Raw genomic sequence first — 18,345 nt, 5'->3', positions numbered from 1 at the left:
AGCCCCTACTAACAAAGGAGCTTGGAGCGAGCAGATACTGTAAGGTCAGGTGTGTTGCAGGCAACCTTCCTTGTAGGCTTTCATAACCCCTTTGGTTATTTGTGGGCTTAAGCATTGGTTTAACAGCTTGAACAACAACAGATCAAAGTACAGTTTGCTTACAGAGTGGATTGGTCAGAGTCTGCTTGGGTACTTGGGCACATGAACTATTTTGTATCCGCTATCTTCATGTACACAAACTCTGAACAGGAGGACAAGCGACAAATAGCAGATAGAAACGCAATTCAAGAAATTTTCAAGATGAATATGGTTATCAAATGCTACTTAGTTACTAAATAATATCCAATTGGATATCCAAATATCCCCAATATCCAATGATGTTATTAATGGCAAGTCCAGCTCAGGTTGTTTGTTCATGGACATATTAGCGACCTTTCGCTATTCAGCCAGTTCTCCTCATTCCTGTTCAGCTGGAATTTGTTTCTCAATACTATGAAAACCATCCTGCCACTTTGGACATGAAAAAGGGGATCTTATGTATGGAAACCAGCCTCGCAAACAACCTTGCGATGGTCCTGCAAACAACCCTTGTATGAGGAATTTTTGGATCTGTGTTGAATGTTCTTCTTTGCTCCTGTTCTCAGCCTGCCGTGGACCCAGTGTGCAACCTAGCTATCAGACATATCCTAGGAATAAAACAGGACACTAATGAGCACTGTACATTGCCATAAAGTTGTTACTGAGACTTTTATTACTGCTAAGACTGATGCTGGGATGCAATTTGCTGAGAGGGGCCAGCAGAACTAAGAGACTACCCAGAAATTACTTGGAAAAATTGCTCAGGAAAAGATTTTAAAATAATTTCCACTTCTCTGTGGGTTACTTCGTAATTATGTTGCAAATTACCTCAAACAGAATCTTGAAGAACAATACAAAAAACTGCCCATGTTCAGATATTTTCTTTAAGACCCAGCCAGTAAGGCTGTCCTTGTGGCTATTTATCTTATAGATTGAATTAAAGATCAATATTTTAAGCAGGTATTGTTTGTACCATGTGTCAGGGGTCCAAAAGCAGAGACAGAGTCTTCTGAAAAATCTCACCTGGGCATCTCGGTGCTGGTGTCTGCCACTGTGGTATTAAATTTTGTAGTGACCTGTGACATGGTACAAGGGTGAAATTATTAGACAGCTGTTCTAAGCTTCAGTCTTAGAGAAAATCAATTATTCATGATAAAAATACTACACAATATTATCTCCCATTTCTGTGTAACTTTCTTTGCTCCCCTTGCAGAATGTCATCTGTTTTTAAGTAACAAGTAAGTTTTTAATGGGTCTTCACTCCTGTTTTTTCCTGAAGTCCCTGTATCAGGCATTATAAGGTATCATTTATCACACCATTAATTCCTTCCTCTACCTGTAAGCAGATGAGAAAACTCTCAGACTTTCCAGAAATTAAACCTTGTCTTCATAACCAGAAATCTCTCAGGATAATAAACAAAGAAATTCTAATGAAGTCAAAAAAAGTCCACACTTTTCATACAGATTAGCAGGTAGAGCTCAAGACAATTGGAAGCTATAGCTCACCTGTGACCCTACCTCACACTGGAGACAGCTAAAACATCCTTTAAAATATTTCCTGGTAAATCCTCAGCTTAACAATGATTTATGAAAAAAATAATATAAAAACATATTTACACTGCTAGACCAGTGGCTTTATTTATTTTTTTTTTTAAATCAGTAATTAAAGAAAAAAAAAATTACTGAAACTTGAAGCTAGTCCATCTGATTCTCACTCTTAAAACTTGCTCCTATTCATCTCTTACCATGTGAATAGGGCAGTGATTACACTCCTGCCAATGTATTAGGTTTACCAGAGCAGGATTTTCCTTGATTGGCCTAAAGCAAGGGCAGACTAATTTAGTTCACAAACGTAAATTAAACTGATAGGCTTTAATTAGAGAAAGCTCCATTTACAACCCAATACAGGGCATAAGGTTATTTATACTCAGCACAGTCTCAGAGAAGATGGCAGCACTTTTCCCCTCTCAAATGTAAAACTCTTGAATCAAAATAATAATTTTGGGTCCTGGACCGCATGTTCTCCTCATCCCATCTGCCATAATCATAACCCAAATTCCACTATTTTTCTCTGGTGGGTGAGTAAGGTTAATTTGAATATGTTGCTCCTTTCTGTACTTTCTGAGAGGTTTCTGTGAATACTCCCATTAGTCTAAAGCCTGGTTCAGACGTACATGTGACCAAACAAGCAGCACTGTCTAGAGGTTGGGGCTAAATAACCAAAACTCTTTTAACACCACAGCTCTGAATACTAGAACACCCTTTAAAGTGTTTTATTCTTCTGGTGCAGCTAAAGTCAGTTTTATACACAACTGCGCAGTGGTGTAGCTGCATACAAGGTGTGTGATCCACCGGTTAGGCTGTAAGATTTGAGCATGAACAGGCTAGAGCATGCTGCCAACAAGAAAGGTGCTGAAGGTGTTTTAAGAATGGTACAATGAAGGAGAATGTTTTCAGTCTACCAAAATAATCTATAGTAACTGTTTTAAGTTCTGTGTGCAGAAAAGCATAGTAGAGCCATTTTTTTTTTTTTTAATCTACATGCCATTTCTCTCTAATAAGGATTCAACATCTGGACTATAAAAATATAATCATGAAGAGGAAATCTATTAAAAAAGCAAAACAAAACTCTTCAACACAAAGCCTGTAAAATAGAAGCTTGGGTCAAAAGCCCTCAGTGACGCAGCTGGTTTTCAAAGAAATGGCAGTAGCTTTTAGCAGGAGGGCAATTGCTAAATAGTGCTCTGCACATCCTGAGTTAAGATAATACAAATAGCTGTCTGTGAGAAAAACAGATAGGCTAATGGCCTCTCCTCTCTGGTTAACAGAGCAGGGCTATTCACAAAAGTACACTGGCTAGGGGTTTTTTTGTGTGTTTTGCTTTTTGAGTTTGTTTTTTTTTTTTTCTCTGTCTTTGATAGCTGCTTTTTAAAAGTAAAAAATTGTAATACAGGAAACCATAATGGAATTCTGTTCTGTGACATCTTTTCCCCTTTTTTGACATGTCACATATTTAACCAAGTGGCCTACTAAGCTAATGGATGAATGACATTTGTTACAGTGCTCTGCTGGAGTAGATGAATCTGATGTGTTCTCCATTATGGATAATAGTTCAAACACATGCCTTGCTTCCAGGGAATAGTTGGAACAGATCAAGAGCTCAATTCAACATCCAAGTGCTTAAGCTGAAAGTCATGATTGCTATTCACAAGCTGTTCAGGTTTTTGTTTCTAAAAAATTCTAAATTTATTGACTTGAAGGTTAAAAAGCCCTGGACTCATTTTCAGATTACATAAGCAAGTGTCACAGCCTGGGAGTGGTTTTGCCAATAGGCAGATTGTCATCTAACCTGTGCGATCTTTTTTTTTTACTAATTGTGTTTGAGCAGCTTAAAAGTCTATCGTCTGTTTCCTTGCTGATCATGTGATCTTCTGTCAGGCAAGCAGTTTTATTGCTCTCCTTTCAGGCTGCCTGAAACTGCTAGCAAGCTATAAATGTCATATCTACATCTGTGTATATTATGATTATTCACAATACATATTCATTCAACATATTCACTTATTAGGGTGAAACCCCAAATATCACATACTGTGCAAATTATGTATATATGATATATAGATACATGGATATATATCATATATGATATATAGATACGTGAATTACCTTTAAGCTGTGTTTTAAACTCACTATACTTTTATAGGCAAAGTTTTACAGTACTTTTAAAGGCAAGACTCAAAGCCCACCATGATACTATACTAATGTATTTTAACCCAAATAGAAGAAAATACAGTGAATACAGTACTTCTGTGTATAACGTTATCCATGTATTTTATAGGAAAGATTCTAGACTACATTTTTCTTCCACACTTTGCATAGGTAGGACAGAGATTACTACTGGTAACCTGCTAATTTAAGAACAACAGGGTAGAGTGTGCGGTGAGCCATGCACTTTTGCCTATCAATAAAAATACTGTTTGTTTTCACTGCTATTTCTTTTTCCAAATTCATCCGTGTGTCTTCCAGGTTCCTCAGAGACTGTTCAGATTCCAGCAGTTTTTTCTTCAGGGATTCAATGGACTCCGTTAATTCTTCAACTTCACCAGTCAACCTGAACAGAATTATGTTAAGTAATAAAAAAAAGAGAAGCCAGTCAGTGTTCAAAAAGACATATGAACTGTAATGGGAATAAAGATCAACAGCTATAGAATCACAATACTCAACAACAAAGGACCTCAGAGAGGTCCTACATACTTGGTCAAAAGCAGAGCTCACTTTCACAGCTTCTGTACGGAAGTCTGCCATGATTTAGATAGTACCAAGAATGTCTTTTTACACTAAATGCAGCGGAACTATCCATCCTCACCTCCTCCCCCTGCATAGGACACTTGTGCTAAGAATTATAGGACAAAATTGTCAGATAAGTCACCCAGTTTGACTGGATCAGCATTTTGTTAAGCCTGTTTTTTTAAATCTGTTCACTGGTATAAAACTCAAGTATTAAAGATGATACTTGCACCAGAGATCAGAAAACAGTCCTTACTTTAAAAGTATATAAGCTTTTAAAGAAGCAGCAGCACATCATTTTAAAAAAAGCAGCAAACCATTTTTAAAGCAGCACATCATTTCAACTAAAAGTCAATGGGGGTTAGGTGCTTTACTGCAACCTGCCTGCAGAGAAGGCACATATTTACTTCCTGGGAAAACAAGATTCCTGTGTACTGTGTGAACTGAGTAACTCCAAACAGTATAAGCCTGGCAATTAAACATATGCCCATTAAGCAAAGGACTTGCATGTGTCTTTAAATCCCATTAAAGGCAATGTACATACTGAAAAGCTTGCACATGGATGGTTTGCTGAATCAGGACCTTAAATGAGTGTGCCTGAGATGGTATAAAGCATCTGGATTAACTATAACTTCTTCCTCACTGTATAACGAACAGTATATTGGCTTTAAATGTTAGGCACCTTTGCTACAAGGATATTGTAAGCCTGCAAAAGCTGATTGCCCACTTTTCCTAAGGGTAGGAAAATGTGAAGGAGGAGAATCAATTACAAAGCTTATAATGAGATCAAAACTGACAAATGTGACACTCAGACCTTTAATTTGAAAGGATTTGTTGACCTCCAGTTTTAAAACGGATTATTACTGAAAATCAAATGCCACCAGCCCAGTGCTTGTTATTACTGAGGACTTATCTCAGACTATGAGTATATATGCAGCCCATTTACACTCTTGGCACTTGAAGCATAATTCATTCGGCACATAGTCCACCTTGTGGTGAACTTTTGCTAACAGCAAAAGGTTGCAAGTGATACACATGCTGTCAGATCTTTTTTGATCATCTAAATCAAAAAGAAACCACACAGTTCAGAAAAGAACGCATAGAGACAAAAGGCAGAGTTGAGTCTATAGATTTTCTATTTGTCAATACATTAGGTTAAAATGATATTTTCCTCACAGTGACTTCAGTCAGTTGAATTATTGCTGACTTAGAATCAAACCTAGCAATAAAAGCTAAAGGTTATGTTTTGCCAATAAAAAGTGCAAAAACTGTCTGACATCACTTCTGGATAGAATAGACACTTTGGAGGACTTGTTTAATAGCATTTACCTGAATTGTGCTTCATCTCTGCAGAGCTCTACATTGGGCCTAAAAGACCTGTCATACAGCCTTGTTTGAGCAACTTTCATGGGAGCTTCTTCGTCTTTGATAGCTTGTTTGAGAGCAGCAATGTTAGCTTCTTGAGCTCCAATCTCCTTAAGGATCTAAAGAGGATACCCAAGAAAAAGAACTGTTTAAAAAAAGATACACGTTGTCTCTGTGCATGCTATACATCTGTTCATGGTCCTAGTGAATTAGTTATAGTTTTGACTTCCTATTTTGCCAGAACATAGGAGAAATAGAAGTACAAAGGTGGTTCTGACCTCTTTATTTCTACTACTACACTGAGAATCTGATCTTTGGTCTAAAAAGAAGCAGAAAATATTCTGCAGCATGCTTGAAAACTCTTCCATGTCTCCTGACAACACATCCTACCCCATGAATTGCTTTAAATTTAATTGTAAATTTTTAACTGTAAATTATCCAAGAAAAATTCAAGTTATTTTGAATGAGATTGAGAACTGCTGATCAGCTTGGAAATGTATGGATTTCTGGCATTAGTGAAGAAAATGGAAAAGACAGGAAATTGTGAATTCCTTCTCCCTCATAACAACTGACAGACATGCAAAAAATAAAGTCTACGCAGCTGTCATTACCTAACAGGTGCTAATAAGTGACTGTTTTTTCCACACTTGCCAATGGCCTAACATAGAAGTAGGAGCTGCTCTACACTGGAGAAGGGGCAGAGGCTGAAGACACCTCTTGTCCCTTGCCAGGAACTGCTGATGATGATACTACTGCAGCACAGCATGGCTTTCATTCCATAAAAGTGATAATCAGGCTAGTCTGGGAATCCTGGCCCAAAGATCAGCTCCTTGATCACACAGTTTTAGGTTTTAGTTCAGCAAGACATGGAAGTAAGGGTTTAATTTTCTTCATATGTAAGTCTATCTCTTGTTTAGGGAAGCACAACAGATAGCAGAAAAAGCTGACTTGGAGCCACAATCCAGCTCTGAGGACTCTTATCAGATACTAAACTGACACAGAATAGTATTTGATACCTGACATGGACCAAGACATTTTTTTTCTAGAGGATAAATCTACTGTGATTTTCTCAAAATAGACTATCATGCCTGTAGCCAGCATTCAAAAAATAACACTTACTTTTTTCAAATGATGCTCTAGTTTGTGTTTTGCATCATCCAGCTCCTCACAGCGTTTGGCAAAAGCCTCATTAACAGCAGCACATTGCATCCTCAGGTCCTCAGATACATCATGAAGAATATTGTCGATCAAGGCACGAAGATTGATGGAAGCCAGTTTTTCTCGTTCTGCCCTATAGATGTTGTCATGACTGAACTTGGCCCATGTCTCTGGTGTTGAGGCACTGGAAGAAGAGGTGAATGGTATACAAATAGGAACCTTGCTCTTTTGTTCAAGTTGCACTAAAGAGCCTGTTATCTCCCTGCAAAAGTGTTGTCAACCTTTATTTATTTTTGCTTTTGCATGCAGTCTAGACTTGCCATGAAGGAAGAAGACTAATCTTTTATAAAATTAATAAACTCTTGTTCACCTTGTTGCTTCTCAGGGAAATCATACATGACACAAACTCATCCAAAGTTCTTCCACCTTTAGCTAATACTATTAAGGCAAAAAAAGTATACAGATACTTTTTGTGCAAGCACTTAAGTCACCAGCAAATAAACACGTTAATATATACAAGGTTTACAGTCTGTGTCTACTTTGAAACAAAAAGAAACAAGATCTCTGGTTATATTTTGCCATGTTAAGCAGCAGAACGAATTACATAGCACTTGGGACATGGCATCATATGAACGCTGCCTGAAAGGGGAGGGGGAAGCAGCAAGATTTATTGTAATAGTAATCCTCTCTGTGTACAGGAAGCAGTGCTTGCCTTTCCCGAAAGAATGGCATGCCTGCCAATGTCAAATGGTAAGTCTCAATAGGATTTAGATCAGCTTTGAAAAGTATAAAGCCAATTATTTCCAAGAAAAACTTCTCCAAGCTCAGTTTGCATATAGCAAACCAACTTTGCCATCAGTGGTATGCCATGCTGAGATGGTAGCACTACCTTTACTATCCATGTAGCTATTTTAAAGCTATGACTTTGTATGTCCAAAGAAGCAGCAATCACACCTTTAATTCAGAGCAGCATTACAGCTTTCACTGACACAAAGGATGTACTGTATCTTACCAGGGTTATTTGTGGATAATGAGTAACTACTCACCTCTCTTCAAACTTCACTGAACTAGGATGGAATTGGATGTTGGTGCTCTGGTTACTGTATCTTTCACATTTATCATCAATGTTGTATGTTTCAATTTTGTCTGACCAGTCCATTTCACAAATCTCTTTGTGATCTCGATTTAATCTGAAAAGCCATAATTATCACACATTGTTAGTGGAAAACAATATAATTAAAACTATCAATCAATCACAGACATTTGTGAAGCTAGGCTCTGAGCCTTTTTTTTTTCAAAGAGCAATGAGAATGAAACTTTCCTTTTTGTCTTGAAAAAAATCCTAACCAAACTCTCCCACAACTATCTGCTAGAAGGATGGTAAGCCTGATGTGTTAACCAATACCCTAGACCTTCAGTACTGCTCTGTGCCTACTAAAGGCTTAGAGCTTTTATAGCCTGAGACAAAGGAGTTGTTGGACTTTGTTTTTTATGTAATAATCCCAAAACACAGAGTTCTTCTTCAATAGTGGCAACAGCTGCAGTTATTACGGGGAGAATAGGTAGGAGGTTTGCCCAACAGAACACTCTTCCCATGATAAGACATCAGGTCGTGCTGGTAGAAGACCCATCCTCCTCCTTCGCTAGTATATTGAGCGTGACTCAAATTTAAGACCTCCATAGAGTGACCCTGTATCATTCTCCGAGCCCTCCTATCTAGCCTTTCAAAGACTGTAGCACGCAGACAGTGTAATTTGTCCTTGGAAGATACAAGTACAATGATATTCAGAGTTAAAACTGCTGCTTTGTTGTAAATTAAATGAGGGACATGTCACCTAATTAATCAGAATTATTTCATATTACAAAAGACAGTGGGTCGTTACCAACTGTTAACACCAGATGTCACTCTCACCTCAGGAATTAAAAAGACCCTGCGGGGCCCATGGTACTAAAACGGTCTTAAAACAATTATAAAAAGTGAAGCCTGGACTCAGTAGACTCCTCTCATACTCTAATTGATGTAACAGAACTCCTTTAAATTATTTTGCATTTCTAGACATTCTTTCTAAAAACAATATTTCATTTTATCTGGTAGAATAGCACAAATTGGAGCAAATTAAAAAATTTAAAAACCTAAAATATCAAGGTTTCCAGCTAACTCCTTCATATTGATGCACCTTAGGATTTGGGTAACATCTTTCCAAAGGGCTTGTTATAAATTAAAAGCAAGTATTTCTTTAGCAATGCAATGAACATCCATACTGATACAGAAGGTAGAGTGAAGTTCCGTATTTTAAGTTCATACTGACATCTGGAGGCAAAAAATTCATCTCGAAAAGGTCCTTTGATCAGACAAATTATTTTAAAAGCACCTATACTACAAATATAGCACAAGTTGTAACAAGGTAGAGTGATATCCAGAGAATACTTTTATTGCAATTAAGTTTAGTGTTGGAAAATTAGAGAACTGAATACACAGACTGGAAACCAGGATTGAAAATATAAAGCATGGCTTTAGAGCAGGGCTCTTCTCTTACCTTACCCTACTTGAAAATCCTGAAGTTTCATCACCGAGTACCTCTTGTCAGGTTTAAATGGAATTCACACAGCTCATAAGCCTGGCATTGGTAAGATCTTTAACCCCTGGGCATTGTACCTCTATATGCCAGGAATTGTTTGGCTATATAAATTAGCTACTAAGGTATCGTGAAAAATGTCTTACCGCATCTGGTTGCCAGCTTGCATCAAAGTTCTTTTCAAAAGCTCCTGGATATTTCTGATAAGTTCAGCTTCCTAAATAAAAACATTGAGAGTTCTGTGATATCCAGAGCAGTACATACTATCCTGCAGAGCAATTTGATGTCAATGGTTGTGGATAAATACTTAAATCTTCTGCTCATTACCCACTCTTACCCTATCACTGCAAGACATGATTTTCCGAGCAGTTAGCAGATACTGAGGTAACTCAGCTGTAAGTCTAAGCCGGCAGCAATACTTGGAATACTTCTAAAACCTGGGGATTCATTATTTTCATGTTGCATGTGTATTCTATGAAAAAGGTTATGTTCTATCAGATTAAACAGAATATCTGAATTACTTGCAGAGCCTTGAAGTAGGGAAAAATAAGGCAACAGTATCATGCTCAGCAGGAGACCAGAGTCACTGCCTTGCACAAACACAAGGTGCCATTTTAAAACTGAGCAGGACACTGTCTGCCCTGCAAGCACAAACTCAGATGTCAGAGGCTGCTGCCTTGCACAGGGATGTGATACAGCAGATCAGCTTCTCCAGCAAGACACTGGCTTCCAGAACCTGCAGAGTCCTTGCAGATACCTTCAGAGCCCACTGCCGCCTTCTGTAGTAAGCGTTTTATCTGTATGCAAGGGAGAGGCTTCCCATCAGAGTCCTGCAGATCTCCAAAAATACAGTTTGGTGATAAGATGCTATTTAACAGAAAGGAGTGACAGTATCATAACCTTCTGTTGGCCTGCCTCCTTTGAATGCTTTGTATTAACTAAAAAATAAAAGTTACTACTCTGTGATTTAAACAGCTATTGTCTGCTTCAGCAGGTGTAGGAAAGCTGTCATAATATAATCCCAATGACACTCACAGCTTTAATTTTTTTATTAGATCTACTTATTCCAGAACTCATTTTGCCTCTGGTGATGGACAGTATTGAGGACTGCAGAATTATCTCAGATATGCGATGTTGTTTGAGGAGTTAATTTCCTCTGAATTGCAAGACAGTGACTGCTCAAAGTCACGAAGCTTTGCCTCACCTTGATAATGGAGACGATGTCTGAAGTTTCAGCTCAAGCTGTTTTTAGCAGGAATGTTCATTTCAACACAAACATGATAAACCAAAAAAGACCATACTTTCTAATAATCTCTTGGTGAACAAAAAGTACCTGGTGTTCATTTTCGACTGCAGTAATGCTGCTTTAGGGATTAACTATCAATGCTCTATGAAGTGACTTTACTGACCTGGTGATTTCATATGATTATATAAAAGCCAGTCCAGCAAGCATTTTCTTCTTTTTTTTTTTATTTAAAGGAATTTAATATTTGAGGCTCAGATATTAAAAAGAGCTTTTGTATATGAAAAACTCCTAATTAATTTTGCTGTTTTACATGAATGACAGTCATCCAATGACAGCTAAGGGAATATGTACTTACTAATAAACTTTATTCCCAGAAACACTGCTGGCACTCGTTGATCCTTGTACTGTTCTTGACAAATAAATGAGTGCATATGTCCCTGCAGTGTCAGTTTCTCCATCATAAGAAACCACCAGGGACCATAAAAAAGATCATTTTATTCTAAATGGAAAAGGACAATCATGGTTCAAAAGAAAATATTATTCTTAAGGCTTTAAAAGAGCACAATTAAAATACATACATAGCTGAAGGCATCCTTTTACAAACTGTGAGAACACGAAGACTCACTTTCTGCAGGGAGGAAGTATTACAATGGCTGAATGGTCCAAGTAAAAATTCAAAAGGATTTTAAAGTGTTAGAAAGATCCAGCACTCAAAATTACATTTATAGTAATTGATACTATTTTGTGTTGGGTAGTCAGTCTCCATGTAAACAAAGAGACAACCAGTTTCCTGTGAGTAATGTGCACAATTTTAAATGAGAAAAGCCTTCCTTTAGCAATTAAGATCTCTCACATGGAAAGAGTGAAATAATGCAAAAATAAAGAATTCCCCTGTTGAATGACCTAAAATAAAATTTAAAAATGCATTCCCTGTTGAGGAGATATGCTTTCATATCTGACATTTAAAACTGAAGATGCAGTTGTCATAATTAATGGCAGTCTAAGGCTAGTTAGAGTGAATAAACAGGCACAAATGACAATGAATTTTCAATGCTTATCTACTAAATGATTTTTCTTAACTTTTAAAACAGTTGAAAAGTCAGATTGTATGGCTGGTAGTAGCTGTGGCACTAGGGTGAAGGTGAAGATCCTTTGAGCTAGGTCCCTCAGTCCTGGCTGTACTGTTAGACATCGCAGTACGATCCAGCCTGCTGCCCACCCGTAGCTGTTGCTGGCTCGTGGGATCGACGTGGGAGAAGGTCCACACCGCATCAATGCCTGCCAGCTAGCACTGCCTGCAGAGGAGCAGGACCTGGGAATCTCATACACCATGTCAAGGACTTACAAAATGCCATGTCGGCTCCTTCACATTTTCTTTGCAGAGTAAATTCCATCAACAATCATGGCAAAGAGAGCTGCAGCCTGGAGCAGAGCTCTCCCAGACTTTGTGATTTCAGCCATAAAAATGTGGGTGATTCCACGTTAAAATCCTGAGGGCAGATCTGGGTTTTAGCAAGTGGCAGAATAGATGACCTTTATGTGGTGTGTGCACAGGATTGTGTTGGCAATTCATTCGAAGGCCCAGTCTGCGTTAAGAGAGGAAAAGCACATGAAAGAGTCTCAGTTGCTAGCAGCATCTTTGGTTCAGAGGACAACATTAACTGCGATTTGCATTTCTTCAGTTCATGAGAGGACTTGGTGGATGAAATGTCTTTTTTTTCTCCTTATTTTTCCCATATATGTCTTCATGTGCTATCTATTAAAATGAAATACTGTCAAATCTGAAATTATCTTGGCTTCTTTTCAGCTGTCTTCTCCACAGTTAATACTAATAATAAACTTCTGTTATTATAAATGGTTGTCAATTAACGGGGAAAGAACATTCTATAGTTTAGCGTGCCACTTATTTTATTACAGTATTTAATGTTTATGATGCATAAGTCGGCTTTTCCTCAAATCTAGTGATAAAACCATCCCGGTTCATGACTTTGTAAGTGTCTAATTAATGGTGCAAAGAAAACATTTAAGAGCAGATGTTTGTGCCTTCCATGAATTTACAAATTCAGGAGTTTTGCAGCCTGTCTTTTTACATCAGTGACTTGCAGATGTCAGCAATGTCTAAATACAGCACCCAGGGCCAGAATGACACAGTGAGAGAGCAGCTAAGAGGAACTGGTGGAACCCAGTGAGAGAGGCTGTGCAGTCGCCCTTGATTACAAATCCAGCTGCATCCATCCATCAGTAACATGACACCAGATGTCCCACACATCAGCACAGCAAATAAAACCAAGCTAGCTTACAGATCTCACTAGATTTAGACCCCCAAACACCGTGTAACAGGCAGACTGTTATTCATTACAGCTGGGAGTGAAAGCAGGTAAGAGTCTGCAAAATCTCAGCTCTGTGACTGGCCTTTTTTCTGCTGATCTCTGAGAGCCATTTCAAAATCCATGATCTGCAGATGCTGAAAATAAGCACCACACTCTTAACCGAGTTGTCTATATACAGGACTGTCCTAGTGCACACTGGTTCACTTGGCAAAGCTACAGATCCCAGTGTTTGGAAATGGCATTCTGTTGTTTTCCTTGCCCCATTATTGCAGTTAGCAGGAATACATACATATGTATCCTTTCTCCACTTTTTTAAACTTCAATTTTACACAGTTGACAGGATCTTGGCTAATGCCGTTGTCTTCAGCATCAGGGAATAGCTGGGGCTGACTTCATTGTTGAAGCAAACACACAACAAATCAACACTCTGAGTCTAGGGTAAAAAAATGGCATAAATGTAAGTACATCCACTTATTCCAAAGTCATATCTGGCACTCAGTTAAGGAGTCTGGACACTGGACATGTGAAAATAACCTTGAAATGCAGCTGAAACATGATTTATTGACAGTATACCATCACAAGGCAAGTCCTTTGCTAGGGCTTACATTTTCAATATTAAATGCGTGCACTTAAACATACTAAACTGTCACTAAATTGATGCAGAGGGGATTCAGAGGAGATGTCATATGGGTTATGAAAGTCAAAAACCTCATACAAAACAGATGCATGTACTGCTTTTTATGAACTCAGCTATTTCCAATGCAGCAGCACAAAGAAATACAATTATTCTATTTGAGAGATTTTATCTTCTTTTTAGTCATCAAATAACCTTCTTTATTGGAGAAACAGTTGTGTCCTTCCACTTCTTTTTCTTAACCAGAACTGCATTAAGAAAAGATGAATAAGCTGTTAAGTGGAGTCAATGAACTTCTGAGTAACAGCTGATTTTACTATGCATGTGAGGAGCTTTCACTTAAATACCCTCATCCCTCATTCCAGCAGTGGCTATTTAGTGGTGCTGTGTATCGCAATAGGTGATCTACCTATGACTCCATGCTGCAAAGCAAATAGGACTGATGAGTTGGAACCAAAACTACCTAAATGAAATAGATGGTGTGCCAAAAAATGGGAAAACCCCAAATATTATCTGGATGCATAAAACCTTCATCACAGATACTTCTGTTTTCTTTGTGAGTCATCTGAAGTGATTCCTACTGAACAGATTAAAAAAGTGCAATTACATGCAGAGATTCAAAACTGATTGTATATGTGTATTTGATGTTGTCTCTTTAAATGTCACCTGCCAGAGGGCTGCTGAAAGGTGGTTACCTTGGCAGGATGCTCTGGAAACTAGGAAATGTTCTTCAGTGCTGTGGAAAGCTGAAAGCAGGTGTAAAACCTATGTCCTATGAAAAGCTTTTCCATGACTATGTGAAAGGTAGTCCCTTGTCCAGACATGCTCTTCCCCCAGTTGCAGATTCCCCATGCACCGGTCCATGGGACCTGGCAGGAACACGGCAAAGATACCAGAGAATGACGCCAACACAAGCCTGGGTTGCTAGTAGGAAAGGCAGAATTTCAAAGGAAGGAAAATGCCCTAGAATATCAATTGACTGTGTAATTAAAACTGCAAGGAAAATAATGTCTGTTTCCTAACACAGCTGACTTTTGGAAACTTTTTCTTCTTTTACTCAGTTTTTGCATGGGAAGAGAATAAATGACTCCTGATCTCCCTTGCGTTATCATTTCTTAAGAAAGTTAAGATTAGAAAGTGACTGTACAAGTAAGCAACATTCAGAAAAAGTATGTCAGTGCTTTAGTGATAAAATTTCCATAACTCCTCCAAATAAGCAAATGTTGTAACACAGAGCTACGAGTGAACTGGGCTGTTAACTTGAAAATCTGCGCAGTGAACAGTCAGAATTCATGGAAGAGCAGCTCTAAGTGTCAAGAATTATTAGTTTTGGAGAGTAAGAAATACAAGGTACCATCTGATTTCTTGCAGTGAAAGAGGTACAGAGTATGGCTGCAGCTTAAAGAGCTGGCAAAGCCACAGAGGGCACATTTTAACATCTATTTGCAAACATTCATGCCATAAAATCTATTCCTCTGTGAAAATGAGAAGGATTTCCTCTGGTATTATGTACTCCTCTTTCTTCTGCACTGCAAAGGTCATTGGCATGGCAACAAAATCTTCATTTCTCAAGGGTCCATCTGCTGCTGGTATACACGCCTCATCTGAACTCATATCATACTTTTTTGATGACATCCTACTTGGCTGTTGACGGTCTGTCGTCACAAGCACACAATCACAATTTCAGGTGAAGAATTAGCAGCAGCAGCAGCAGCAGATGGACTTCTGAGCAATGAACAAACTATTCTCTGAGATCAGGAGGAAAGAAATAGAGGAGAGAAATCCTGCCAGAAAATTATTTTGGGGGCTAAATCTAATATTTCATGATTTCTCTAAAACATCAGCAGCTGATGAAAATAATTTCTTTCCTGTAATCTGAATTTTGTAACAATTCGCATACTGAAATATCCTACGCACTAACTCCTCACACGATTATATTTTTGACTGGAACAACCTCTTAAATATTGATTACAGTTCAGCAATTGTACACAATTCCTATTCAAAATATTGCTGAATACTATCATGCTAAATACTATCATGCCATCAACCACGGAAGTCTCTTCAATATTTTTCTAACAACAAATATTAATCATCTGGTTTAATCAGTAAGTCATCATGAATCAACTTTCACAGTATATTGGAAGCTGCAGGCAAATAATCATTAATTTATTTGTGGGACACTAGAATATGTATCATTCCAGAGTGAAAAATGACCCAGAATCTGCTCTCTGTAACATCTGCAGCCACAATAATTGCATCAGCTTTGAAGGCAATTTACATGCAGTGTTGGATCTCAGTGACAGATAACAAAGTGTCAGCTGGAGTAAAGAGTCCTCCATGGCAGGAAAAGGATCAAGCAAATTTCAGGAGAGTCTCAGGTTTGCGGAAGTCACACTGTCAGAAATACCATCTGTCTGTGCCCCCCCTGCTTACCTGCAGCTATCACCTCATGCAGGTGTCACACAACTACACTGTACTGTTCATTGTACTGTCCTGGACATTTAAAATGATGGTTTGTGTTGAGACACTGTTTGTGTTGGATCAGCACCTCGTCGTGAACCTTGGCAAGACTACAGCGTCGGACTCAGTAGTAAAAGGTAATGGCAGAGACTGCCAGATTTAGGACAGCTTGAGTATGGAAATAGGCAAGGAGCATTTCACTTGTCCTGAACAGTCCGCTTATTGGGTACTGCATTTTTGAAGTGTAGCCTGCAGAGGTGAGGGGGCTTTAAGCCAAGCAGAGGCTGGAAGAAGTTTAATGCTAGAATAGGATGCCCATCTTGGTTCAGGAAACCTCTGTTTTGATTTTGTTTGGATCTGGTCTGAGAGCGGGGATCTGGTCTCCTCTAGTCATACTCATGTGATTTTAAATACTTTTTAAATAGAGGAAGAATTTAAAACAATCCTTCTTAAACCTAGGAGTGACAGACAGAGTCCAGGCTGCCAGGAAGGGGCACTAGGCCTCTGTGCATTGCTAGAAGAGACCTTCACGAGCTGCAGTTGTCACCTACTGACAAAGCTGTTCATCATTTTGAATTCTGATACCAGAGCAGCACTAAGAGAGGGCTGCCAACAACCCTTAACATCCTAATGTCCTGCTCACCTTCAGCAACTCTCTCTCTACCTCATCACTGACCAGGTCCGGGGGTTGCCTCCTCTCCCGACACTGCAGGTTATCGGTAGCAATGGCATAGGGCACCTCGGTGGCATCGAGCGCCCTTTCCAGCCGCAGCTTCTGGGCTGCCAGCAGGCCGGTCTCGGCATCCAGCTCCTCAATCTCCTTCTGGAGCTCGGCTTTCCAGAAGTGTATGTCCCGCAGGCGCAGGCCCAGGCTGGCCGTGGAGTCCCGTTGGGCACGCTGGGCGGTGGCAGCGGCCCGTTCGGCCAGCTCTTTGGCCTCGGCCCGGCCGCGCTCGCCCTGCTCGCAACCGGTCGAGGCCTTGTGGTACAGATCGTTGTTGCTCTGGTACCACTCGGCGGGCAGGTACTTGGCAGTACGGAAACCAGCCGTGGCCAGGCCGCTGGAGGAGTCGGGCCCCGTGTTCAGCGCCATCTCGTACACCTTCACGGGCAGGTCGGAGGCGGGCACGGCCTGCGGAGCCGGCTCCTTGGTCAGCAGGACCCCGGCCTGCGCCATGGCTCCCGGGCCTCCCGCTGGGGCAAACCCCGGCTAGGCCGCGCCGCGTCCTCCCGTCGCCGGGGCAACGGCAGCAGCCAATGAGGAGGCGGGTCCCCCCCTCCCGTCGCGAAGGAAAACCCGAAGTGGCAACGGGGGATAACGGCCCGCCCCGCGACGACAGCCACCAATCAGAGCGCGGATCCGCCCCGAGGGCGCGTCGGATAGGGAAACGCCGGCTGCCCCGCACCCGCCTCCACGCTGCTTGTTGCTATGGCGACGGGGACACCCAATGGGGAAGGGGCAGGGCTTGGCGCGGGGGGCGCTGGCGGTGTCATGGCGGCGGCGGGCGGCCTCGGGGCGGGAGGGATTCCCGGCACAGGCCTCGGTGCGTGTCGTAACGCTTGTAATTCGGAGAACAAAGATACCCTGGAGTCTTACATTGCGTTCTGGATCCCCTTTGTGCTGAGGAACTTCTCTTTTCCAGCTGCTTCCTGGGCGCAAAACCACTTTTCTCTGTTTGTGTTGAAAATACACGAGGATCCTGACAGGACTTCTGCCCGGTTCCTGTCCAGCAGGCGGTGGAGGTGAGGCGGAGGTGCTGTGTGCCCCTCCGTGCTCGCCCCGGGGCCCAGAGAGGCCCTCGGCCGGTGGTCGAGGGCCTGTGGAGGCCACGGGGCCCTGGGCAGGGCCTGCGGCATCCGCTGGTTTTAAACCATTCAATTTCATACGTTTTTTCACTTCATTCTTACACCCAGATGTTGGCTCTGAAGACAATTTGCGTGACTCCGGCCTTGCCACAGATCAGGTGCATGTGAAATCCAGCTGCCGCGGCATCCCGTTTAATTTTCACCCGGGGAGATAAAGGCAGCTTATGCTTGAACTATATTAAAATTTTGGGGGGGTTGCCATCACTGTGCAACAAGGAAAAGAAATGAGAGGCTGCGAGGTGAGAGGCATCCGTCCTTTCAGAGCCCTTGGAGAGGGAAGGTGCTGGAGAGCCCGGTGACAATAGAGGGCACCCTCGTCCTTGCACTGCGACAGATCCTCTGTCTTCA

The 18,345-nt window shown here is 40.6% G+C and overlaps 1 protein-coding gene across 1 annotated transcript; it reads right to left on the bottom strand.

Moving 5' to 3' along the window:
* Positions 1-3,834: 3,834 nt before the first annotated feature.
* TEKT4 (tektin 4) lies at positions 3,835-17,308 on the bottom strand. The gene is made up of 6 exons (XM_010570409.1): positions 16,775-17,308; positions 9,608-9,678; positions 7,932-8,075; positions 6,847-7,069; positions 5,692-5,846; positions 3,835-4,186 (listed from the first exon to the last, which is right to left on the bottom strand). The coding sequence occupies exons 1-6, from the start codon at positions 17,306-17,308 to the stop codon at positions 3,970-3,972; spliced, it is 1,344 nt and encodes a 447-aa protein (XP_010568711.1). The 3' UTR covers positions 3,835-3,969.
* Between the last annotated feature and the right edge of the window lie 1,037 nt (positions 17,309-18,345).

The sequence above is a fragment of the Haliaeetus leucocephalus genome, unplaced genomic scaffold (genome assembly GCF_000737465.1).
Source record: "Haliaeetus leucocephalus isolate CR32 unplaced genomic scaffold, Haliaeetus_leucocephalus-4.0 Scaffold295, whole genome shotgun sequence".
Lineage (NCBI taxonomy): Eukaryota > Metazoa > Chordata > Aves > Accipitriformes > Accipitridae > Haliaeetus > Haliaeetus leucocephalus.
The sequence above is the reverse complement of the archived record's forward strand: the minus strand, read 5'-3'. Positions and strand labels throughout refer to the sequence as shown.